Here is a 27,789-nt window from a genome sequence, read left to right on the forward strand (position 1 = left end):
ATATAAACTGGCTGTGCCTACAAACTTAACTGAAAACCCTTGATTAAAAACAAAAGAAGAAAGCTGAGGTTCCTTTTTAACTCAGATTCTGGTGATATAAATTTACTAATCCAATAATTCTAAAAAGTACAATACAATAGAAACATAATTATGTCACACCCATATTTAATTGGTTTGTCATACTCATAATTAGTTCTTTTCTAAGACATTAAGGACAATGCAGACCATCCTGAGACCTATGGAAGGAAGGGGAAGTCTTGAATTATAAAGCCACGATGAGAATTAAGGAAAGATCTAGCTAAGAGAGGGGAAAGTGAACCAAAAGGAAGACAGATGGCAGTTGATAAAACTCATCAGCAAGGCAGCAATAAGAAACAGAGAAGAATCAATGACTTTATGGCAAAGGACAGAAAAAAGAAATCACCCACGTTGGTTGAAAGCACAACTCCTGTTTAGCTTTGTTTCTTCAGTTTTTCTGTTGACCTTTTCAACAGAATATTCCCTGTGGGTCAGATGCTACTCTGAACTGCCATTGGTTCTACCTTAGCTCGTGTAGGTCCTTCATGAATTTGTAGGAGATGGTTTCCTGCGGAACTTGGCATGTTCTTTATTTCCCTTTCTGGAAACATATGCTTCTCAAAAAATTTACAGGTAGAGTCAGACTGTTTCTGGTTTCTGAGTTCGTATCCTTCATCCCCTTTTCTCACCTCAGTCCTGGTCATCAGCACGTCCTTTCAGCTTACCATAAAAGTAGTCAGAATTTTAGTCTCACCATCCCTAACTCTACTACATTAGGCTAAGACCCTATTAATTCCCTCATCTGGATTCCCTCAGGAACCCCCCAAGAAATCATCAAGATTCTGCCCATGGTTGCTTACTGTCCTCTCTGGAGGAGCTGTAAGACTTTATAATTAGATTATTGTTATCCTTTAAAGCTCCTACATTCATTTCTGTCAGTTTTTTCCATATACACTGGTACCTAGATTTTCCTCAAATGTTAGATGTGTTTCACCAACAGAAAAGGACTTCTGCTGACCCATCGAAAAATACTGATTCTTCATTGATTTGCACAGCCCACTTAATCTCATTCCAATATTGATCAAACGTCATGTTATTTACAGGACAGGTCCCTAGACCTTTCTTAGTATTAACGTTTCCCTTTTGATTTATCTACATGTTGATGTTGATGTTTAGTTATATAAAAGGCATTGTTTTACCCAACTGTACTATAATGAATGCAGTGCCAAGAAGTGGCAATGATGTACAGCAGACACATTTACTAATTGTTTACTGATTGAATAAATGGTTCAGACTGAGCACATGGGTACTGCTGTTTGTCACATTGAGCTCCATACCAAAAGAGGTCCTGACAGCAGGGTCTCTTAGTGGAACATATTCCATGATATGACTTAGATATATTTCTTCTCTCAGTCAACTTTCTATGGTCCAAACCCAGTTGACTTGAAAATGTGATTCCAAAACATCATTTCTGATGTAAGGGAGGGAACATCAGTTTTCACACCTTCATATATTAAATTTTAAGACTTTTTATTTAAAAAACTTGTGAATAAATAACAACATAAACCATCAAAATTAAAATGACTCAAAGTCTCTACAACTCATCTTCTGTACAGGTAGAGTAGGTGTTCAGAAGGGAAGCTGTGGATATTCTCATTAGATTTTATACTTTCAGTATTGAGTATGTTTTATGGCTTACTCACCACCAAAACCAGAAAGAAAATCACAGTAGAATTAAAACTAGGAAAGCTTTTAGTTTTGTATCCTCTTTCCTGCATCTATCTCTTCCTCATCAACTTATGCTTAGCTCTTCTTGTCCCCTATATTAATGTCATACTGTCTCCATAGACTCATTTCTTTATATTTATCCATATATTATTGACTAGATTCTACCTATGCTAGAGAATAAACAGTTCTTTTCTTGTCATTCATCAATTGGATAACCTCACTTAATATTAAATTAAAGGTTAATCCATTTTTCTGCAAAATTTTAAACTTTAGTTTTACATTTTTTTTAGAGTTGAATACTATTCATGTGTGCGTGCGTGTGTGTGTGTGTGTGTGTGTGTGTGTGTGCGTGTGTGTGCATGTGTGTGTGCTACACTTGGGATATTTCAAGCAATATCTGATATGACCAGAAGGCTCTTGTTAAGCAGATTTATTTCTCAAATGTGAGGCCAAGGATACATATACTGATATGTATCGATATTCCGGATATAATCAGGGATAATAGTACAAAAATGCTCATACAAGCCATAGTCATGGTTCAAACCTCTCTGACTTTAAGAATGCTATTTTGGTATCGTGTTACGTATGGGATGCACATAACATGGTCATTATAAGAAACAGAAAAAGATTTTATAACTCTCAGAAAGGTAGAAGAGAAACAGCGGTAAAATGCTATGTGTCCTATAAATGTAGGGTAGGGATGAATTTTGAGACACTGCAATCAACCAGATCAAATTATTCACCAAGTCTTAATGATACATTCTAATATTCAAAAGAAAAAAAGATCCTAGCAACACCTGCCTCATTATACTGTATCCCAGGGTCTTGCCTAGTTTTTATGTCAAATTGACACAAGATAGAGTCATCTAAAAGGACAGAACATCAACTGAGAAAATTCCTCTATAAGATTGAGCTGTAGGTATGCTCATGGAGCATTTTCTTAATTAGTGATTGACGTGAGGGATTCCCGCCCATTGTGGGTGGTGCCATTCCTGGCTACTGGTCCTAGGTTCTACAAGAAAGCAAGCTGACCAAGTCACGAGGAACAAGCCACTAAGCAGCTCTCCTCCATGGCCTCTGCATCAGCTCCTGGTCACTGACCTCTGTGTTCTTACTCCGACATCCTCAGTGGTGGAGTATGCTATGGAACTCTGAGCTAAAATATTTCCTTCCTTGATTTACATTCAGTCATTGTGTTTCATCACAGCAACAGAAACCTAATACACCTAGTAATAAGAATTAGGTCTCCAAAGTAAGCAGTATCCAGATCCTACACTAGTAAAGAGTTCTACAGTAAGATACACTGACATTGGAAACTACTGTCAATAGATGTCAGACATATGGGGGCACTTAAATAGAGCTCCGTGCTTAAAAGAACAGGAAACTCTCTTTCAGCCATTGGTTCCCAGATAACGTGTTCTAAGACAAAACCCAAGCACTCGTGAATGAGAGAGCTTCAGTTTTCCCCCTTACCATCTGTAAAACAGGCTTCGGGCTCATCTGCATTGATAGGCTCAGCTTCTGCCTCCTCTTCTCCTGGCAGAGGGTTATCAACTGTGCTGCACTCTGAAGAACTTGATCGGTTCCGTCTCTAAAAAGAAATTCACCACCACCACACAAGCCATTTAGTGAATGCTAGCATGACATTCAAACTTCATTTAATGACCAGTCATGCAAAGTGTCATGAAGGATGTTTAACAGTACGATGGCTGTCAAAACATAGAAACACATGTTGAGGTCAAGTTGCCTTATGGTACATCCATAGTTGATCTTTCTATCTACACATCCTGCAAAAATAATTTATTTCATAATGGTAGTAATTAAACATTTGGACAAAGCTTTCAAGAGGAACCATTTTGTGTTAACTATAACTTGGGAAATTATTGGCCATACTTACTATTATATTATGTTTAATACTAACTTGTGAGCAGTTATTCTTTGGCGATAACTGACCTCTAGGGAACATTAATGTGCAAGTATCAAGTTGCCAGTACTGCATGACCAAAAGTACAGAACTGATAGATTCCAGGAAAAAAGATTTTAAGTAGTTGGAATTTTAAAGAATATACAATAATATCCAAAGAGGTTCTATTTACTTTTACAGAATAGGTAGCAGGATACTATAGATAGAAAGTCTTTAAACAAGACAGATATTAAACAAAAACTTGTATTGGAGTTCAAATGTTAAAGACCATACCAGCACCACCCATTTTAACCTCAAATTTTACTGCATGAAAAAGATCATAAAGTATTATTTTTCAAGGAAAAAAGGATGGCGACTTAAGGAGCGTCACATGCAAGGGCTGAAACAGAACTTTAATGGAATTAAACATGGCAGGCTCACACGTGAGAGCAATGAACTCGTCATTATGATCATTCTGCTGATCATAATACAGACGAGTTCCCCTTCCAAACTTTATGATCAGGTAGTATGTCTGCATGTATACACACATACACTGAAGATTTCAGATACAGTACATACAGGAACTGTAGCAAAACTCAGCCAAATACCTAGTATTGGTTTGTAGAGCGTGGAGCATCACACCAATCGAAGAGTTCATTTCTCATCCTCATTTGCTAAGCGACACATGAATATGTAAAGCTACTACTTATGACAATGCTTCACTTATTAAGGTTATAATTTAAGTTTTGGAGACTATTTTAAGCAAGTGCAGGCACTAAAATAAAAAATACTCATTTTCAATGATTCCTTTGTCAATAAACTTATATTACCAGCACAAGCTTAATCTAAAGAATTAGCTTTTAAGGTGGGTTTAAAATTTCTTTTTGAGAGTACTAAATTGAGTACTCAGGATTGTACTAATCACACATCACTCATCAGTCAGGGCAGCATTGGAATGTTGTACAGATTGAATATTGGTTAAGTCCTTTTTAGACCCTGAAGGAAGAATTAGAGACACCTTATTTAATGAAATCCTCAGTAGATGTTATTCTAACCAGGTGAAAGCTTTCATTATTAATATAAGCTATAAAGGGCATCAGTATACAATTACTTTTAAAGGTTGGTTGTAGAAAGTGGTTAAATTAATCTAAAATACCTTAAAGAGAGAGAAATATTAATTAGTGAAAGCATATTTAGTAGCACGATTTTGAGCTACTAAAATATGGGAGAGGAGAAAAAAAAAGACCAGGATATATTGTATAAAATTAATTTCAACAAAATGAGCATTAATAAAGACTTATCCCACACTACATTGAACACCCTGTAGGAGGTAAGGCTTCAATATAAACACTAGTCTGTAAGTAGTACTTCTCAGAAGACACTTAAAGTGATCAATAGTTTATGTCATGGTAATTCTACAAAACAAAATTTTTGTACTACATACATTGTACTACAATTATCTAATGTTCTTAGTTTTTCACTTCAAAGCTGCAGTGAACTGTCACCAAGGAACCAAGGACAAGACCGTAATTCACTGGAAAGGACAGCAACCTTACACCTCTGTGACAGAAATCCATGGCTTTCATTTATACACAAACCACTGGGAAGAGTTATTGGCAACAGGAATGCAAACCACTTCCCTGTATTGAGTCAAAATATCAACAACCATGTAGTCAGAACAGTTTTCCTTTATCTGGCAACAACTTTTAAATAACACTATTCTTATTTGTATTTTGGCAGAATTTTGACGGGCTAGTGGCAGCAGCAAAACTATCACAGCACCGAGGTTACTGAGGTGTGGGCAGAGGGGGAACCACGATTAAACTATATTGTCTGAAAAATAATTTCAATAAAATAGCATTAATAGAGATTTGTCCCGTTACATTATTAGCGAGTAAAATGTAGGGAGTGTTTATACAGTGTCTCGTTTTATTGAAATCCCTTTTTAGAGATACTGATTTTCTATTAATTAAATTTAGAGTTTGGCTCAGAAACAATAGCTACACAGTGCTATCGTTCACTGGAATAAAAATTATTAACTCTAACCTGAATTATAATTAATTATGTAACAAGTCAAATTATTGTGGTCAATATTTAACTTTAAAATGAATGTATTATTTGTTCACACAATAATTACTTATCTGCTATTTTATATATATATATGTATGTATATACATATATATATGTAATATGTGTGGCCTAGAAATATATATATGTAATATTCAGCTTTTGTAAACTTTAACACTTCATAAAGTCATATAAAAATACTATTAGGTGCAAAAGGTGATGGCTGTAATACAGAAGTGTTATCTGGAAGTAACAGTCACTTAGTGAGTGCAGCAAGCACCTCTAACCTTAAGCACTTGAATTTTTTATTTAGATATTTTTATTTATTTATGTAATCTTATTTAGATTTACTTGCCTTATTTTCCATAATCTTATAATTACTTTATTTTATACTACTTATCACTTTTAAAAGTTTTCTCTAGAAAGAAAAATGAATCAAATAATATGAGTAATTTAATATTGAGATATTTCATTTTATTTTAATATGATGTGAATGATAGACTTCCTCAATCATTTATTTGTTTGCGACCAAAGATGCCTTTTGTTTATCAGATAAATGGAGAGAACAGGGAATCAGTGTCTCCTCACAAACACTGAGACGAGAATGTGTGCCAGAGTTTGCCTCCCGTTTTTAAAACTATGGCTTTGTCTGTAAGTGTATTTTAATCGTATTTCTCATTTCTATGGAAACAATGCAAAGTCCAGAAGAAAGGATCAAAGGACAAGCTAAAGCAAGCTTCATCTTTCAGCTCTTAAGGCTGTTGTTCCTCAGCTTCCTGTAGCCCTTAGGACTGGGGATGAGCTGCGATGAGTCACTTCTGCTATCATCCTGGGTAAAATACTCTCTCTCTCTCTCTCTCTCTCTCTCTCTCTCTCTCTCTCTCTCTCTCTCTCAGGGTTTAGAACTGTTCTGATCACCAGAGAAATTCTCAAGATTATTTTTTCCAAAAGCTGCTACCACAAGTTAAAAAATACTGTAGACACTCCCAAACTATAGAACAGTCAACAGAACCATCCTCCTGTCTCAGTGTTTGCGTCCTTTGCAATAGCTCAGAACATTTCCAATGTTTTGACAATATATTGCAGCAAAATGTTGCTTTACTTTTTAATTAAGAGCAACTAAAACTCCTGCTCATTTACTGATAAGGGGTAAGGCTACATTTCTTTTTATTATTTTCTTTTCTCATATTCCTCATTTGTGCTATCAGAAAGCCTGGTTAGCATGCCAGGAACAGCTTTGTACTCAGTGTTAATGCTTAGCAGTGATAATTCACAGTCAACATGGTATGTAGTTTTAGGTGCTAATAAAATAACAAGGGCGTGGCTCAGTGGTTAAGAGCACTAACTGTTCTTCCAGAGGTCCTGAGTTCAATTCCCAGCAACCACATGGTGGCTCACAACCATCTGTAATGGGCACCTAATGCTGTCTTCTGCTGTGTCTGAAGACAGTGACAGTGTACCCAGATATATGAAATAAATATGGCCAGAATGAGTGGGGATGGAAAAAATAATGAGGACAACCTTAGCCATTGACAAGAAAACATAAAATACAGCAATGGCTCTACTGAATCCTTAATTTCCTAAGCATCCTCTACCAAGGACTCTCCATACCCTCCATACAATTCCATACTCACGTGGTAAGACCTTGGCTCAAAACATGAAGAGACAAAGGTAACATCTGGAAACATAAGGAGTTTGAAAGCAGCATTTTTGTTGTTGTTTCTTTAAAGTGTGTAGTGTAATCTTAAGAGTTTTATTCAACTAAAATGGAAGGGGCATTCGCTAATAAGGTTTTCAAGGTTTCTGTGTGCTATTCTAAAAATGACCAGGATATGTGAATGGTAGGAAATACTCCAAAAGCTTTTAGTAAACATTATCACAACCAACACCTGTTGAAAGATTCCAAGTCAGTTAGTAAGGATTTAAGCAATGTAAACAGGAAGACAGAATGTGTGTCCAAGGCCCAAGTTCAAAAATTCAAAATAAATGAGAAAGAAAAAAATCTGCATATTTTCATAATGTCATTGTTCCGTAAGTAAAGGTCAGGAGGGGAAAATTCCAAAGACTGGGATAATGACCAGTTTTCTCAACATGCGATCTTCTAATATTGAACGTACAATGTACAATACAAAGTTTTCATGCATGACAAAGTCTTCTACATTTTGTACAGGCAGCTTCTACCAAAGAACCACATTCTAAAACTGAAAGGCTTCATTCTTTACAACTGGAAGGCTCAGTTTATACTTTTAGAAGTAAGAATTTTATATGTCAGGATATTAAATCTTACGTGTGTCTGTGTTTGAGGATGTTGGTGCAGTGCTTACAGAAGCCAGAAGAGGGCAGCGAATCCTTCAAGGAGGAGTTACAGGCAGTTGTGGGAGGAGCTGAACAGAGAGGTCCAGCACTCTTGAACACTCAGCACCTCTCCAGACCCGGGGATATCATCTCTTGATATGTACTGCATCTTTTCTAACACTAGTTTGGCAAGAAATTTATGAATTCACAATATAACCATATATGTATACAACACATATAGTAATGTGTATATACTATGTACACATAAATACATGTAACTACATGTAAGTGTACATCTAAAATTTCTGTAATATTATATGCTTTACTGTATTTATATAAGGGATATTGGATATCGTGTATTTTTATTCATGATTTACTTGGGTATTTATTACATTGTGAAATGGTTTTAGTCAAGATCATTGGATTCAAACCACTAGCAACTGAAAATGAAATATTCTTTTTTATTTTTTCATTTTTACTGGAATATTCTTTTTTAAACTGTTAACAATAACTTCATGTGCACAGAAAACTGAAGCATCAGGGATTTTTGTTGTTGTTGTTTTGTTGTTGATTATTTTCTTTTTCCTTAGTGTCGTTGTCTCTGGGGTGTGACTCTTTCAGCATAACACTTTGCTTTCCTCATTGCACAATGGACAACAGAGAGTACAAACATTTCAACAATGACAGAGAAAGTCAAACTATGAACTGGATTATAAAATAAGGCAAGAGTCTTAGGGTGGCTCCCTTACTCAGTCCTTCAAAGATTATGCTACAGTTAACAGACATCACTTGATATCAGAGAAAGAGGTTTTGCCTATGTTTTAGAAATGTTAGGTAAAGCAGCCCACATTATGGTTCATTAAGTGTCTGTAGCATAGTGAAATAAAGCTGTAAGGTCACTTATTTTCACTGAACACTACAAGGGGAGAGAACTCTACGTAGAATCAGAAACCTACTTTTGTCCATGAGAGGTATCACTTATGGGATTAAATGAAACATTTCAAATACGTTTTTCACTGGTAGCATAGCTTAATAACATTAAATTGATGCTTTTAAATATGAATACACATGTCTGAGTTCTTGAATTTCTTATAAAAACAAAGTGCCATTATTGTAGCTAAATCATTTCGAAATTATTCAGAATCTAGACTTGGAAGTTGGGTCCATTGGCTCTGCTCTTACATTCTTAGATATGTACGAAAGCAGCAAATGGTGAGCCTTAATTTTCTACTCTGAAATCAAAGTTGGAAATAAAACGGTTCTCTCTTGCTGTGATTTTAATGTTTATACATAAAATATTCCTCCCACTAAATTTGGGTGAGATTAAATTGTTAAAGCAGGGAGTGATTTTTATTTGAAATCTGATTTCAAAGTATTTTCTACTGTATCTTACTTTTATAATCCATCCGATAACATTCTATAGGTCATGCATTTGAAATCAGGTCAGAACATGAAAGCTATACCAAGAGAGTAATAAGAAAGTCACAAATAAATGATGGAATAACCCCAGTGACATGCTGTGAAGTCAATTCATTGATGGAACAATCATGTTTGATTTTTTTTCTACTTCCTTGCAATGGGTCAGGCAGAGAGACTTTGTAGCTGAACAGCATGCAAGACACTGAAGTAAAATCATATAGGTATGATGTTTTAGGTAACCTGTGTAAAAGTGGTCACATGTGTCTCTGCGTAGTTAAAGCACAGAGCTGTATCCTGGGGCGTTCCACTGTGGTTTTACCCCTGCAGAGGTGAGAAGGTTAGGTTCTGAAGCCGAGACAGGGAGCATGAGGAAGCAGTCAACTGTGACTCAAAGTCTGCAAGGTCTTCTACCTACAGGTAGGAACTAAGTATCGGTCTGAAATATAGGCTACATATTTACTATTAGGTAACATATATGGAACACATTAAAAAATAGAATGTCATTCAAGTCGACTTAAAGAATAATTATCTAATTTTATAATCTCATTTTTCAGCAAGTAAACAGATACACTATCTGTACTAAGCAATTTTCATGTTTATCCTATAATAAAATCAATATTTAAAAATATATTATAAGCAGTGTGAACTGGATGAGAGTAAAATACTCTACATAAACCTTTTTCAATTTACATTCAGTTGTCGTGTTTAATTAAATTCAAGAGTCTAAACATCACAGCAGAAGAGCAGCACTTCCAAATCTATCAAAGCATAAAGAATACAAAATTATCATTTAGATATTCCAGACCAATGTTTCCTTGTCCAATAAAGACAGAAAGAGTTTTCTAAGAGTATGGATCCAATATGTGGAACAGAAATGATCCAAGTAGAATTCTCTAGAAGAGTGGTTGATTTTAGGGATCTAATGCATGAATTGCAGGGTCAAAGAGCAGCAATCCCCATTATAAACTAACAAAGACTGCAATTTGGCCAGTCAAGAGCACTCACTACTGGTGAACATGATACTTTACAAAGCTCAATACTAAGTGAAAATATAAACTGCCCTATAAGGAAAGGATGAGAAAAGAAGGGCAAAGCCCTTGAAACAGAAGTATTAACAATGAAAACTTTCAAGTAAATGGACATAAAATATTTAACTTGGATGACTGTACACATTTAAGCAACATTTTATCAAGTCAGTAAAGTGAATGCATTTCATATCAGGTTTTCTTCAGAGGTGACGGCTTTCAGATTTAAATTCTGAGTAGGAGAATGGGTAGAGGGATAAATGGGTGACAACAGGTAAGAGATATGGAGACATGGTGGTTGGCCTGAGATTTCCTTCTGTGGTACAGATGGCCAATACGTTTATCTCTGTGTGTCAGAGTTCAGCTCAAGGACCACCCCTTGAAGCCCCTTGAGGGCTTACGTTTCTCATTTTGGAGGCCCCAGCGGAACACATTAGCATCCTGTTCCAGAGTGTTCTTTCCCGGCCTGTGTTGCAATGATTTGCATATTTCTCTCCCTTGTGGACTGCCAGGTTAAAATTATTTCATTACTTTCATCAACTACTACTTTAAAGTATGTGACCATTTAGTGTCAACTTGGAAATCAAATATTGAAAAAGGGTCAAAATATTTAAGGACTGAAATCTATGAAGGGTAACAATATACCTGTCTTAATACTGGGCACATTTAGAAAATAGGAATCGATGCTCTCTGTTGTACATGAATGGAAGAAATGAATGAAATAATTATAAATAGCTCATAATGCTTAGGCAATTAAAAGGAATATGTTCTTGTAGACTAAAGGTTTCCATCATTTTCTTTTTCCTTTACTGAAATATATGAAACTTTTTCCTTTTTTCTTTTTTCTTTTTTCTTTTTCCTTTTCTTTACTGAAATATATGAAATACTGAAATATATGAAACTTCGAATATTGTGATAGAAAAATTGCTGAATATTTGCAATTCCAATCCTTCGTATATTCTTATTTTGCATATCACTCCAATTGGAGTAATGGATTTAACTTTTAATTTCTTAATTAATTTCTATTTCTGTATAATAAAACATGATAACGGAAATTCTTACTTTCTAGTTGTATCCATTACCTATGTCTGTTAAAGTAAAACACTACCTTGCCAAATTAGTTTTATGCTTTTGCGTAGTAATGTAAATTTCCATGAAGACCGAGAAGAGGCTTCAAAGCCAATATTCTCGACCTCAGGAATGAGTCTGTGTTATAGTCCCATCTTACTGATAGGCCTGAGATATCAAGATAAGAAGCCCAGGGTTACTCCAGCAGTGCTCACAGCAGAACACAAACCAGATAGTAACCACAAGGGGCTGAATTTGGACGAGAGGAATTTAATGTATTTATTAATAGTTTACATGAAAGTAGAGGCATATTATTAAAACAGAGGATTGCCCTTTATTCAAATATATAATAATTAATGCATGTTATGTATGTACAAACATATGTGATTAGTTTTTTAGAGTCTCAGTCATCTGTATGCATGGACAGCATACCTACTGTCTATGGTGACGAGGAATGTGCACCTGATGAATCAGATTGATTAGTGTATGCAGTTTTCCTCTCTGCCTCTGCCCCACTCCCTGTCAGGTTTTATACGAGATCACATGACTCTCTTTTCTATGGGTGCTGGAATAGTATAGATACTGGGGAGTGATCTTCAGATCCCCCCGTTTTTGGTGAGCCATTCATTGGTCCTTCAGCCAAAGGCCGAGGTCCTCTGTATAAAGTGCTGTGTCATAAGTGAGCTGCCTTGTTCAGTGTTATGTTTCCTATCTTGGAAGGCAGAGTAGAGTCTGCCTGCTGTTAAGGGTCTGGAACTGGCCAGAACTCCTTGCTTTAAGTTGAGACTACTCCAAAAACTATGCCAGCACCAGAGATTATATAGGAGCTGGGGAGATGGCTGTCACAAATGCAGCAGCTAAACATGCCCTCTAGTACTGTGGTATTTCCCACATCTTGCAGCTGTTAGGTGTTTCCAGAGACCATTCTCTGTCAGATCTGCCCATAGCTATCTCTATATGAATGTCTCCAATGATTTGCACAATAACCCAAACAGGATTCCAACCTTTCTGCAACTTTGACTCCTCTTTTTCCCTTTAGACTTGTATTTCCTGATACCTATCTACCAGCTTCATCTGGATGTTGGGGTGCCCCAAAATATAGTTTATTAATTGCCTAATCCTGGAAATTTAGCTGCCTTTTGAATATTTTAATGCCATAAATATACATCCATCCTTCTAAGTCAAATGTATTTACATGGAATGTATCTACTCATTTCCTCCCCCCGGTAAAACTATGTTTAGTCACCCTGGTACTTTTGGATGTGTTTTTATTTGGAATAGTCTTTGACAACATATAGCCTAGTTAAGATGAGGTTAAAACTGTGGGTTAAAGAATCCCCTTGGATGTTAGTAACCAAGTTCAGATGCATTTGGTTGACTCTCCTGTCTTATAAATTTCCTTGACAACTGGGATTTTAGGCTTACTTTAGAGAGTAATTGTCTTCCAGGCAATGGAAACTTCGTAACTTCCCTTGTTGTTAGGAGAAAACTTGGGTCATCAAGTTAATTCCCTTTTCCACATGAGACTGAACTCAGAGACATGCTACTAAAGTTACATTTATGGTGTTGGGTTTTCAGCAAGCTGGTATTAGTAAAATTTCTTGTATTACTTTTCTATGTAAAAGATTTTAAAATAGGTAAAGGAGTTTTTTTCTGATTTGGTCACCAGGTAAGTAAGGTTTTTTTTCTTAGTGATATATACTCACAATATGCTTATTTAATCATTTATTTACTCAATAAATGATTATCATGACATGTACATGGACTACAATGGATATATATAATATATAATTTATATATTATTTAATATATATGTATATACATATATATAAACTAAATTGTCCATTATTACGTTATGTAAACTTTCTGATATGTTGACTGTAGATTCATGGATAACAAGTTTTAATAGGTTTAAACAGATCAATGATATTTGACAAATATAATCAAGAATTTATAGTATGAATAAAATCAGAAAATGATAAAATTATCACAGAAAATCATTTCTAAATAATAATTAGTGATGCATTATGGTTATTATATTTGACAGAAATTAAATATAGCTTAGTACATACATTGATTTGCTTAGACATACATAGACTGAGGTGGGAAGTGAAGACACAAATGTGTTTTTAAAGTTTCTATCCTGAACTCATAGTACCATTTAATGTATCTCAAAGTTGCTCATAAAATTAAATTTAAATAAAAATAATAAATTAAGAGAGGAATAAAATCATGAAGGCCTAATAATTAGATGATTTTCTGTCAATAGTGCAGAGATTGGGAAGGACTCAACAGATTGGGTGTTTGGAGAACTTTGCACACGATCATGTAAGCATTTAGGTACCAATGACTTTATAGAAGGGTATCAAATTCAAATCTTGAAGATTTATTCAGGATTTTTTTTTCCACAGAAGGAAATCTCAAGCAAGGTCACACAGGTGGGAAATGTTTGTGGCATAGAAGGAAAGTTACTGGTATTAGGATAGATTTGCAGGAAAGTAGAGGAAATACTGCTGTTTGGGTTTCTATCGTAAAGCATTACATGGGGCTCACACTTCTAGAGACTTGGGAAACCATGCATGACTCTATCATGGGAAGCACTTGATTAGGAGTGAAATTAACTTTAATGCATGGAGGAGAAGAAAAATGGGAGTGGAGGGACTGGTCGGAATTGTCAGGTAATGAGTGTGAATGTAAGGGTAATGGAGATGACAAATGAATTCAACAGGAGAGAGACGAAGTCTGTTTAACGGCAGCACTGGTGAGAAGAAAGAGATAGAGGGTGGGAAGATCCCATTGTCTACACGGGGTTACATCTGTTATTACGAAGCAGCAAGAAAACCTTCTCTGAACAATTAGTAAGATGTTTGAAATGACACCCGCCATTTCTCCCTTAGCATGGGCAACATTAGACCTGAGATATCAAACATCCCAAATGTTGGTTCACCTATGGGTTATTAGAATAACAATATATGCAAAGTGACCTTACCTCTTTGCTGTAGTCACTATCTGAGTCACTGCTAAGCTCTTCTGTGTTCATATTCTCCAAATCAGACTCCCCAGGTGCAATGGGCACTGTCACTGTGAGGCTGGGATTATGAATAAAGGACTGGTAATCGTTTTCATCCATAAAGCTTTTGTCTAGACTGCTGCTAAAACCACTGATCTTATCCTTTTCTTTGAGGAAATTGTGATCTTTGCTTATCTCCGCAAGGGTACGGTTTGAGATATAGTTTTCTCTTTTGTTGTTGGGATCCGCTGTTCGTTTTGTGTCCTTGGAGCCCTTTGGCTTTTTGGAAAATGACTTTAGAATGAATTCACGCAGGGTCTGTTTCACATAATTGATCCCTCTTTTAATTCTGGCCACTGCAATCTGGAGGTTGTTTGCGTCGGTGTCTTCTTCAATTGCTGTAAGATTGTCAGAACTAAAGGAACTCAGTAATAAAGCCAGAAACAGGTTCAGGACCTATATCAGGGTGGATGGGAGGGAAAGAATAGGGACATGTGAAACACAAAGAAGCACACAATGACAAAGAGACAAAGCACAGTTTCATGAACTGCATAAAAACAGGACAGAGAGGGTTCAATACTCTGCACATGTAGACATGGGGACTTGGGCAGTGGAGGGCAAGCAATATTCATGATGAGTTGCCCTGAAGAGCAGAGAATCATCCTACACCATTGTCATCATGCCATTGATCACTCTATTTCTGTTCTCTAAAATGAGCCAGTCAAATTCCCTTTAGGGACTCTCAAAGGTTCTCTTAACTTACCTGTAATTACTGCTTTACTTTCACAGAAAACAAAGAGTACAAGAACATTAGACTATTGTCATTGTCTTGACCATTCCAGGTTGGTTTAAGCACATTGAACATAAGTCATGCAAGACAATAAAACTGATTAGCCGCCTTTACTGTGTATCACTTAAGTCCTGGAACAAGTGGCCAAGTAGATCAGGGAAATTTGTACCCTTGAAGCAAGGTCTTTATTGTAAGAAAAGCCATTTATGCATTTCCTTTTTAATTAAGTATCCAGGTTAATTTCAGGTGCTAAGATTTTCCCCGAGAGCAAAACACACATATAAATTGTATTTATATTTAATTTTTTACATGAAAACCACAAACATATCTGAACTACAATTAAATATAGGTGTCTTCAATGCCCAACTTATCTTACTTCATTTTTCTATGTAGACTGGGGACCTGGATGGAATTAAGGGAGGAAAAGGAGAAAGGTATATCTTAGATGTGCTCTCTGCTCCCTGGCTGAAATCCTGTGACCTGCTAGGCTCTACCATGCTGTCCTTGCCATGACAGACTGAAATTGCTAAGAGGGAAACCAAATAAATCTTCCCTCCTTTAAATGCTATATCAGGTGTTTGTTACAGGGATGAAAAGTCAGGCTAACACGGAATCATAGAGAACAATGTAGGTAGTTGCTAAGGAGTTTTAGGTACTTTGAAATTATTGTCTTTTTTAGTATTTTATTAAGAATGTATATTTGTGTTCTCATAGGAATACCAGTGAAACACCCCAAAGATCTCTCTTAAATCAATAGTTTATTCACTAGATCCAAGTGATAAAATTCTTTCTAGTACTACGCTTATGGTGCATCACTTCTTCCATGAGAATACATACTGTGATGATGTGTTTCACTTTGAAAGTGATGAGAAGTGATATTTATAACTGTTTAATGGACGTCAAAAAATGGAAACAAAGTCAATTTCATATAACTTCTACATTAGGAAGGAAAATAAGTACTTACGAAAACAATTGATTTGCAAAGTCTAATTGGAAGGCAACAATTTTCATCGCTGTCCTGCCACAGACTAGAATGGACCGAAATCTACTTCTAAAACTTGTGGTTTTAATGATTTCAATAACTGGAAATAAGCTGACAGAATGACTAAATATGAATTTTCTTCCTCGTGTGTGTGCGCGAGAGTGTGCATGTGTCTGTGTTATCTGTGTTCTGTGTCCTCCACTTTAGACTGGTGATAGACTGACAGCCAGCAAGTCACAGTGATCTTCCCATCTCTACCTCTACAATGCCCGGCTTACAGGCACATAGGACCCTGCTTTTTTTTTAAAAATATTTTTTATTATTACGTATTTTCCTCAATTACATTTAGAATGCTATCCCAAAAGTCGCCCATACCCTCCCCCCCCACTTCCCTACCCACCCATTCCCATTTTTTGGCCCTGGCGTTCCCCTGTACTGAGGCATATAAAGTTTGCGTGTCCAATGGGCCTCTCTTTCCAGTGATGGCCGACTAGGCCATCTTTTGATATGTATGCAGCTAGAGTCAAGAGCTCCGGGGTACTGTTTAGTTCATAATGTTGTTGCACCTACAGGGTTGCAGATCTCTTTAGCTCCTTGGATACTTTCTCTAGCTCCTCCATTGGGGGACCTGTGCTCCATCCAATAGCTGACTGTGAGCATCTACTTATGTGTTTGCTAGGCCCCGGCCTAGTCTCAGAAGAGACAGCTATATCAGGAGGACCCTGCTTTTTAAGTGGCTGCTGGAATCTGAAATCGGGACTTTTCTTAACCTGAATACACTCTTATCCACATATCCATATCTCAAGCCCAGTGAGAAAATTTGACATTAGATCAGTTAAGTATAAACCTTTAATATGAAGGTACAGTATCATCAATATATTTTTATACTTCTCCCATGGTAAACTTATATTGGTGGTAGTTCCTTGCAACTTAAGATTTGATGATCAGCTTTGTGAATTAAGCTTCAATTTTATTCAAAGACTGATTACTTATTTGTTAATCTTACAGACTTCTTTTTGACTGGATTTATACTTAGAAGTAGAAGCTCTCAAAGAGAACAGAACAGCTTATGTCTCTTGGCAATCTGTTTCTGTGGTTTTTTTCTTCAGCTTCCTTCATTATCTTGGCCAAGGGTTTAGCATAGTCCACAGCCTCTTCCTTGTTTTTCTTATATATTTTTCTGAAGATCAATATATTAGTGCTTGTGTTTCAGGTCACATTCAGGTCACATGAAGTAACAAGGCATTGAATCTTGGGTGCTCTTGTTATAGGACTCTCACCCTCTTTGTTATGGGGCTTTTTTGACAATATGTTGATGGGTATAATTTTGAGGGGGAGAGAGAGAGAGAGAGAGAGAGAGAGAGAGAGAGAGAGAGAGAGAGAGAGAGAGAGAGAGAGAGAGAGAGAGAGAGAGAGAGAGAGAGAAGTTTTTCAATTCTGCTAGCTCTTTTGGGATCGAATCAGTATCTGTCAGTCCAGGGATATGTTAATCCCCCCTCCTCCTCCTCCTCCTCCTTCTCTTCTTCTTCCCCTCCCTCCTCTTCCTCCTCCTCTTCTTTCTACTCTCCCTCCTCCTCCCCCTCCTCCTCCTCTCCCTCCTCTTCCTCCTCTTCTGTCTACTCTCCCTTGTCCTCCTCCTCCTTCTCCCCCTCCTCCTCCTTCTTCTTTCTTCTTCCTCCTCCTCCTTCTTTCTTCTTCTCCTTCTTCTTCTCCTTCTCCTCCTCCCCCTCTCCTCCTCCTCCTCCTCCTCTTTCTTCTTCTTCTTCTTCTTCTTCTTCTTCCTCTTCCTCTTCCTCTTCCTCTTCCTCTTCCTCTTCCTCTTCCTCTTCCTCTTCCTCTTCCTCTTCCTCTTCCTCTTCTTCTTCTTCTTCTTCTTCTTCTTCTTCTTCTTCTTCTTCTTCTTCTTCTTCTTCTTCTTCTCCTTCTTCTCCTTCTTCTCTTTTTTTTCCTCTTCCTCCTCCTCCTTCTTCTTTCTTCTTTTTCTTCTCTTCTTCCTCTTCCTCTTCTCCTTCTTCAATAATATCCAAATTGAGAATACTAAGACTGTCATTCATAATGTATCTGGGAACAGGCTTGTACTCTCTCTCTCTCTCTCCAGTTCTCCGTGGTCTATAAAATGCAATGCTCCTTACTCGAAGGTAGGTACACTTTGCCATAGGTCAAGTCACCTGACTTCATGGGAAAGCCTTGTTTGTCCTTCCCACCATTGATTTGGATTCCATAAGCCTTCCACTTTTCACCTGGAGTACCTACAGATACTTCTGTGTCCATACACTTTATATAGAAAGTATGAAGTCTGCATTCATTATCCACTTCAATGAGTTTCTGACAGCTGGTGTCTGGGAAGAAGGCACCAGGAAAAAGAGCCAAACTTCTGTTCTTGTTTACTGTATTGGTTCAATACTTTATGACTGACATGTGAGTTATTTATAGCTAGTTCCATGTAGACTTAACACTCCCTCATGTTTACTATCAACCTATTTTTCTTCTCAAAGGGGAACATTCCTCTCAGATTTGTTCTCATGCCCAAATATTACATTTTTTTCTTCAAAGACTTGCTTCAAAGCTTTCCAAGACTATATGTCTAGAACTTCTCATTATTTACTACAAGAAGAGCATTTTCCTTAATATCCCTAACTATATTCATCACTTCTTGCTCACCTGATACTTTTTTTTAATCATTTCTTGCTACTAACACACTACTAGCATATAGAAAAGAACTACATCCATTCGTTTGTTTGCTTTAACTTACAAAATTTTGACATAAAATAGAGAAGATAAATGAAATTTGCTAGCAATACACAAAACTTAAGTTCTTTAGCTAAACACAGTATTGCATTCTTGTAATCCCATCTCTCAGGAGGATTATGAATTTGAGACAAAAAGAAGACCATATGTATTTTTGCAGATTAGAAGGATTTGTTAAACTATCACACTAGATAATGCACTCTCAATTCTAAGAAGGGGCAAAGTGTCCACACTTTGGTCTTTGTTCTTCTTGAGTTTCATGTGTTTTGCAAATTGTATCTTGTGCCTTGGGTATTCTAAGTTTCTGGGCTAATATCCACTTATCAGTGAGTATGTGAGGCTATGCCGGGGCCTAGCAAACACAGAAGTAGATGCTCACAGTCAGCTATTGGATGGATCACAGGGCCCCCAATGGAGGAGCTAGAGAAAATACCCAAGGAGCTAAAGGGGTCTGCAACCCTATAGGTGGAACAACAATATGAACTAACCAGTACCCCCTGGAGCTCGTGTCTGTAGCTGCATATGTATCAGAAGATAACCTAGTCGGCCATCAGTGGAAAGAGAGGCCCACTGGTCTTGCAAACTTTATATGCCTCAGTACAGAGGAATGCCAGGGCCAAGAAGTGGTAGTGGAGGGGGAAGTGAGTGGGGGGAGAGGGTTTGGGGAACTTTTGGGATAGCATTGGAAATGTAAATGAAAAAAATACCTAACTAAAAAAGTTAAAAATTATTAAAAAAAAAAAGAAAAAAGAAAATGCACTCTCACTATGTGAGGGTGGTAAGGAATTACAGAATGGCAATTCATGATGATTAGTAAATGCAGCAAGAATATAGAATTATCATTGTGTAGTGTACTCTATGTAATTTCCCATGTTCTCATTTACTTTGTGATCTGATCAATGGAGATTTTCTGATCTGTTCTCTAGCCCTCATTCTTCAATGGAAGCTACAGAGGCAAAAATATTTAGTAACTTTGTTCTGAAGCCAGTGGGAGTGAATATATTTACCATATGGTTTTCAAATGATTTGATGTCCAGCAGACCACTACTAGGACAAACCAGGATAGTGGATTTGTAGAGCAAGTTGAATGGCTCATAGAAGAATATTTTATCTAATTTTCTCTTTTCTGTAAGCTATGGAGATTTTTACCAACCAGTATATGGAGAAAAAAAACCGAAACAAAAACAAACAAACAAACAAACCAATCAGAAGACAAAAAACACTAATTGCAAACACAAGGAGATTGCTACTTGAAAGAAATGCTACAAACTAGCGGGTGGTAAATTTTTCTGTAAAGGGCTATGTAACAAATAAATGGTACTTTGTAGGACATGGGACATTTAAGCAGTTCCTCTCTTTGAATGCTGGGCATAAATTCAGCTATAGGTAAATTGTAAATGAGTAAATATGTCCATTTTTCTATAAAGCTTTGTATGGGCACTAAAATCTGAACCTTTTCACATGATGTACATATGTCACAAAATAGTCTCCGTTTATTCTTTTTAGTCACTGTAAACCATGGAAACCCTTTGTAACTCAAAGAGTCATACAGAGGCAGCGACTGAACTGAGTTTGGCCCACTTGGTAGTTTCATGACTATAAGTACTGATAAACAGTGTTCTCACTTGCCTTGCTTCATCAGTTTTTGATTATTAACTTAATCATGTATTATTTACCACCATAGTTTCATATCTGATGACTGGTCATGTTTTAAGAGGTTTGAAAACCACAGTTTTAATTCATATGACAAACTCTAGGAAGTAATTTTGAAAAATATAAATACAGGTTTTCCTGGCCAAGGAGATTAAAAATATTATTTTGTTTCTGAAATAAAGTTAATTTTAAAATTACAGCAATGACATCAGGAAATAATTGCAATAGAAAATTTAAATATAAGAATAGCTCTTACGTACCACAAGGTTCCCAATCACCATGACCATCATGTAAACAATAAGGCACATGGTCTGGCCCGCAACCTCCATGCAGTCCCACATGGTCTCTATCCACTCCCCACACAGCACACGGAACACGATCAGGAAGGAGTGGAAGAAGTCGTTCATGTGCCAGCGTGGGAGCTTGCAGTTCTCGTTGATCTTGCAAACACACTCCTTGTAGCTCTTTCCAAACAGCTGCATGCCGACCACGGCAAAAATGAAGACGATGATGGCCAGCACCAGGGTCAGGTTGCCCAGTGCGCCCACCGAGTTGCCGATGATCTTAATGAGCATATTCAGTGTGGGCCAGGATTTTGCCAACTTGAAGACTCGCAGCTAAAAACAAAGTTTACAATTAGTCATGAAACAGTTTTCAGTATTTCCACTCTTGATTTTTGTTTTAAGTTTGCAGTATACCTCACATTCCGTTACTTTTGTGTAGCTAAAGAGAGTATTTTGTTTTGGTTGTTTGTTCTTTGGATATTGCTGTTGTTTTATAATTACCACAATAATGGCAATACCTATTTTGAAGAAAGTGTGTATGTTTAATTGAGGATTCTTATCACAACTTATTTGCATGCTATGTCTGCTTTTAAAATTGGTAGCTAAACCTTAATTTTACCTTTTAATACTTTTAATATTTCTAGAGTGCATAGTTATTTGGATGACAATGATTTAAACTTTAATTATTAAGCCCATTAAGCTATGGGCATGTTATGCATAAAGTTCTAAAAATTATAATCTTGCTGTGAAATACATTATTATATGTAGTATTACAAGTGTTTCTACCTTATTAGAATACACCTTAAAATAGAACTGGACATAGTTGCAAGTTCTTCATTAAACATGGGTTTATAACACTTTAAGTGCATTTGTAAATGAATTAACTTTATTTACTAAATATAAGACTTGTTATTGTCTTTAACTCAACTTATAAAAGTTTTAAGTGATAATACTATAGAGTAAAAGAAGAAACAAACCTGGTACCCCTTCACTATAAGAGTAGAATGACATCTTTAGCTTCTGCTTACCAATCTAAAGGACCGCAGGACTGATAATCCTTCCACATCTGCTAGGAAAAGCTCCACCAAACTCAACGTCACAATCAGGCTGTCAAAAATATTCCACCCTACTTGGAAATATTCATAGGGATCCATGGCTATTAACTTCAGTACCATTTCAGCTGCGAAGATCCCTGTGAAGACCTAAACGAAACACAACATTTTTCAGTTGATGGGAAATACAGAGCCAACTCATGGTGACAATGACTATTAACTTGGCAGTGGCTATGTTTCACAAAATGTGCTATATAGACTTCAAAGGTGTCCATTGTCTCACTTCTTCCTGTGAGCAAGGCATAGATTCTTTTTTTAAAGTTTTCATATAAGCATCAAAAACCTAAAAAGCTCTTGTTATCATGTCAGTATTCAGCATCAGAGACAATGTTTAAAAGGCTCTTATTAGAATTCCAAAGACATCATTAGTCTTTAACAGTTGTGCAATCATTCTTTGTTAATATATCTCTTTCTCTCTCTACTTCCCTCTCTCCCTCTCTCCCTCCCTCCCTTTCTCTCTCTCCCTCCCTCCCTCCCTTCCTCCCACCCTTCCTTTTTCCCTTCCTTCCTTCCTTCCTTCCTTCCTTCCTTCCTTCCTTCCTTCCTTCCTTCCTTCCTTTGTTTCATTCTTTCTCTTTCTTATATGTTTATCTGTCATCATATATCTATCTGATCATTAATTATCATCTATCTATTTGATCATCTGCAATCTATTATTTATCTAGTATTATGTATCTATCTATCATGCATCAATCATCTGTATCTACTTTATCAGTTTTCTATTTTTTATCTACATATTTATCCAATTTTCTATCTAAATATCTCTTATCTATCATTTATTCATTTATCATCTATCTAATCATCTGTTTATTTTTCTACCATTTATCTATTTAATCATCTATTATGTATCTATTTATCTATCATATTTCTGCTCAGATACTGAAATTTTGATCCAATCTCCCTTTTTATTCTTTCTACTCACAGAGTAATAAAGAACATGTTAACTCAACTTTTGAAGATTTAAAGGCACAGGAAAAAAAAAAGGGTTTCACTGTCATGGGAGAGATAAAGTTAGAGATCAAAAGCATTCACTCACATAAAGTGTATTGCAAATCATAATTAATTCATGACACAGGCATCAAAGGGCTCAAATATATAACATAAAATGTCTGCCAGTCTTTGTGGCACACTTTACCTCAAACAATTTAGCTGAACAAGGATGGTTCAGAGAGAAGGAGTGAGGGCATTAAAAAAGAAAAAGAAAAAAAAATGGTGCAAAAACTCAGTAGTGAGCTCTCCACTCTGGAGTTGTGGTGTTGTAGAGAGACAAGGTGGGGCTCCTGAGTTTATGTGCTATAGTACATGCAGAAAAAAAAGGCACTGATTTGCACGATCTAAGCTTCCATCTGTAAATAGAAAGCACATAGTTCTGTATTTTGCCAAAGAGGAATATAAGGAAAGAAGAACAAATTCTAATGCAGAAATCTCTGAATATTTCTTCAAGGTCATAACTAATAGGAGACTAAGTCTGGGCTCAAACCAGAATCTTTGAGATTATAAATGACTGGATAACCCACCACCACTCTTTCAGAATAATGCCCCTATAGTGTATGTAAAAAAAAACACATGTGGAGTTTGTATTCATTCAGAAAGTGTAATGTGATTATAAAATGTAGTTTTAAAAACATTCAAAATTTTAAAATGCTGACATATATTTTGTCAGTGAAAAGCCATTGTGATTCCTGAAATAATAACACACATGAAAGTAGTACTGCTATTTATGGGAATCAGCACTACTGAAGAAGTATCTTAAAATAGTTTGTAACTTAACTCATATGGTAAACTCTATGCCTGTGTAACTAACTACATAGTCCTACAGGCTTAACAACTATAAGGAGGTGACAAGGTGACACCCAAAGGCATTAAGCTGTGAGGACACAGCTCACTCTAGACAACTCACCAGGTTCCCGACTGCAAGTACATTTTTGAATTCATCCGTCATTGGATGGTGCTCCATAGCCATAAACAAGGTGTTTAAAACTATGCAAATGGTAATTGCAAGATCTACAAAAGGATCCATTACAATAAAATAGATGAACTTTTTGAATTTTATCCAATATGGAGAACAATTCCAGATTAAAAATGTGTGAGCAAATCTGTACCACCATGGTGGACATTTTTGTCTAGATTCTTCAAGTTCTGGAAAACAAACAAAGAAACAAACAGTCAACATGAAATCATTCCCTGCTATGGTTTATCCACTACCAGGTAGAAATCGGCAACAAAATCTAATATGCAAACAAACAATGTGGTTTAAGTTTTATGTAAATGTACTCTTTCTTTGGAAGCTCAGCAGATTATGTAAAAAATCTCATACCACATATTTATTGGTACAATAAAGCAGAGAGAGGCAGTGACATTAATGACCAATTGCAGACTCGTGGGTACCTCTCAGATAATATACACTAGCACGGGGCTAAGGAGAAGGCTCAGATGGTCTATGTCATGAAGATCTGATTTCTGATCCCTAGAATGCAGGTAAAAAGTCAGGCATTGTGGCTCATGTTTGTAATCCTACCAGTGGGAGATGGAGACAGGAGAATCATTGGGATTGGTAGTCAGATAGTCTGGTTTAATCAGTGATCTGTAAGCTTAGTGAGAGATCCTATCCCCCAAATTACATGGGGCCAATAGAGGAAAACCTTCAGTGTCAACCCACAAGTGCACACATACACGTATGCACATACAACCCTCAACATGAGGTTATCATTACTACTGATAAAATTTCTTTTGTGAAAGTAATGTTCATCTATTAAAACTTCTACTTATATAGCACACACATACTACACTTACATATACACAAATTTTGGCGATGTTTATTAATTAAAACAACTGTCTTATTTGGATGAGCGCCTGCTTTTCAAGCGTTTAATGGAATGCATTGACATATAAACTCAGACGCTCAAGGGATTTTAACTCCTCATCCATAAAATCAACATTGTTTTTCAGTGGTTCCTTCCCACCTTAATATCCTTTGAGGCATTCTTAATAACTTCACACATCCCTTTAAATGTGACCACAGTTTACACTAATTTAATAAACAATACATACACTAAAATTATTATCACATACCTTCTACTGTGTTGGTTAGAATGCTTGCTCTGCTCATGGCCCTTTGCCTGAGATGTGGGTCATTCAGCATGTCCTCAGACAAAAAGTAAGAACTAGAGAGCCTTTTTTTACGCATCTGATTAGTTGTGCCCTAAGGAAAAAAGGCAATCAATTCCAATCTTAAGAACAAAACTCTAATATAACATATGTAAGAATAAAGTCATGCTTGGTAGTTGTAATAAATAATTGAATGTAGAGGTTTGGTTGCTAGATTTAAATGGTGATGTTGCTACTTTCTAGTTGTGTTCAAAAGGGCACATGTTCATCATGAGTAAGATGCATATAAGAAAACATCTTGCCTCATACACTTGTTTCCAGTAAGAAACAAAGCAGCTGTTCTTCTCATTATGGCCCTATTGTGTTCTCTCTGCCTACACAATGTAATCCAACATTTACCAAGGGAAAGCCACAAATGAAAGCAACCGGACGAGAGTTGTAGAGGTGTGTGTAGAAAGGATAGAGTACCACACTCTGATTTTTTTAATTATTACTCCCAAGATTATTTATCATGATGTCAACGTTAATGAAAACCACTTTAGAAAAAATTTTTTCTTATAGCTGACATGATGAGTAGATAGTGCTGAGTGACTCAGTTTGAAAAAGGTGTTTCTGACCAATGGCAACAGTTGCAGCATGGAGAGACTGTCTCCATCTCAAAGAAGTGACCATGGTGCAACTCTAAAAGTGAGGGCATGCAGGAATATGAACAGAGGCACACCAGGCATATTCATCTTTAAGTGAAAATGCTTCATTTCCAAGCACACCAGCAAACTTAATTTTTTTTAGAAGACTATACTTCTTAGAAGAGCCTGTCTTCTAAAAAGGTCAGTTTATTCAATAAGCTATAGGCATCTTTTATATAGGCATATACAGTATAGGCATATACAGTATAGGCATATACAGTATAGGCAACACCCCCATACACATAATATACATAAACAATTATACAACTCTACAGCTGTCATGTACCAGCATGTATGTGCTACGGGATAGACAGTAGGTACTTCACCATATGACTATGAATAAATAATTTTAAGTTTGCAAAGTTGTATATAGTCATGTATGTATGTATACATATCAGAATATAGACATGTGTACATACAACACATTTGCATATATGTGTACAGGCATGTGATGCATTTTCTCTGCTTTATGCTCTAATTGACTTTTATTCTTCGAAATCAAAAAGAATTCGACTATACAAATCCTTTCCCACATGGGCATGTGTGCAGTGTACAGATTTTATTGTCATGCAAGGACAGACGTATACCTGTAAACTGTGCACTATGCCTACCCTCTATAATAATCACATTTGTAATTCTTCGGCTTTTATAATTTTAGCTTTTTTACTTTTGTGGTTTTTGAGTTTTTTTCTCCCTCTCTACTAAAAAACCAACGACAACAACAACAAAAAAACCCAAAACACAACAAAAAACCAAACTCTTAAATAAAACACTAGTTAACAAAATGTCAACTCAGCTTCAAATATGACATACATTGCATAATAACATTTTAGATTACAAACACCATTGGAAGACAAAGCCTGAGTGCCATTTCATAGAAAGGTCACATGCTACTTCCACAGAAAAGCAGCTTAACAGAGCAGCCTAATTTGTGCCATGCAAGCAGACAGGTTGCAAGTTACCCCCAGAGCACATGCAGTTTTCTGTTTTTCAAACTGAAATGTATGTGTAGCCATAACATTGATGGAACTGTAATTCTCACTTGAAAGACTACACAGTTTGCCACTACAAACACATAGGCGTGTAAGGGATGGTGGAGACTTGCTGGGTTAATGCAGCCCATGCTGATATTTGGTAATGCAGAATACCATAGTGAGTGGGTGAGATATGTATCCTGAAAACTCCAGACTGGTTTTCAAGTCAGGCCTAACGTGATATTGTCTAAGTTTTCAGCGATTCCGAAGGACTGGAATTTGTTATGTCAGCATCACTATATTTTTAAATTTATGTTTATTTGTTTCAATGTATATATTTTGGATACTTTGTACTGATAGACCTCAGACAAGATATATTTTTAAATGAAAGTGGTGCATTTCATTCGTTTACAGGAATAAGTGCAGAGATTCTGAACTATATACAGGTTTGGAAGCCTAATGCTCTTAGGAGACACAGTGGAGATGGAGGCTCAGGGCACACCCTCAGGGCACAGGGTCTTTGTGGAGATGTCAGAGCTGCTCATGAACAATGGTGACATGTGAACATTCTGGCTTATCTCCCCTGTTTGCAGTGATAGTAATGACTCAGCTCATTCAGATGGAGCAAAGAACGTGTTTGCTGTTTTTACCACTGTTATCAACAACCCAAGGAAAAGTCCCTTGCAATAAGCATGTATTAAATAAATAACCTGAAATAAACAAGTAGGTGCCAGGGGATCCAGGTGTCTTTACAGAGCGGAACCTGTCTTCTAAGAAGGTCAGCCTATTCAATAAACGATAGGCATCTTTTATATAGGCATATATATATTATAGGCAACTGTTTTCTAAAGCGATGCTTTTAGAAAATCTGTAATCATAAAATAAATGTATTTTCCAGCATGAGATATAAAATTTTTAA

General features: G+C 36.4%; 1 protein-coding gene and 1 long non-coding RNA gene across 8 annotated transcripts in view; one reads left to right on the top strand and one right to left on the bottom strand.

Moving 5' to 3' along the window:
• Gm13629 (predicted gene 13629) overlaps positions 1-27,789 on the top strand; it is a 106,593-nt gene that overhangs the window by 71,216 nt on the left and 7,588 nt on the right. The gene's annotated exons all lie outside the window — the stretch shown is intronic.
• Positions 1-27,789, bottom strand: part of Scn9a (sodium channel, voltage-gated, type IX, alpha) — a 155,035-nt gene that overhangs the window by 32,016 nt on the left and 95,230 nt on the right. For 5 of the 7 annotated variants that reach the window (XM_006499033.4, XM_006499035.4, NM_001290675.1 and 2 more), the window contains 6 exons: positions 25,175-25,304; positions 24,003-24,241; positions 22,019-22,192; positions 20,967-21,323; positions 14,513-14,989; positions 3,220-3,337 (listed from right to left, as the gene is read on the bottom strand). In XM_006499033.4, coding sequence (XP_006499096.1) covers positions 3,220-3,337; positions 14,513-14,989; positions 20,967-21,323; positions 22,019-22,192; positions 24,003-24,241; positions 25,175-25,304 — 1,495 coding nt within the window. Of the gene's footprint in view, positions 1-3,219; positions 3,338-9,670; positions 9,752-14,512; positions 14,990-20,966; positions 21,324-22,018; positions 22,193-24,002; positions 24,242-25,174; positions 25,305-27,789 lie in introns of all 7 variants that reach the window. The other 2 variants (XR_001781564.2, XR_374432.4) reach the window with 1 other exon arrangement.

Source organism: Mus musculus, chromosome 2 (assembly GCF_000001635.26).
Source record: "Mus musculus strain C57BL/6J chromosome 2, GRCm38.p6 C57BL/6J".
Lineage (NCBI taxonomy): Eukaryota > Metazoa > Chordata > Mammalia > Rodentia > Muridae > Mus > Mus musculus.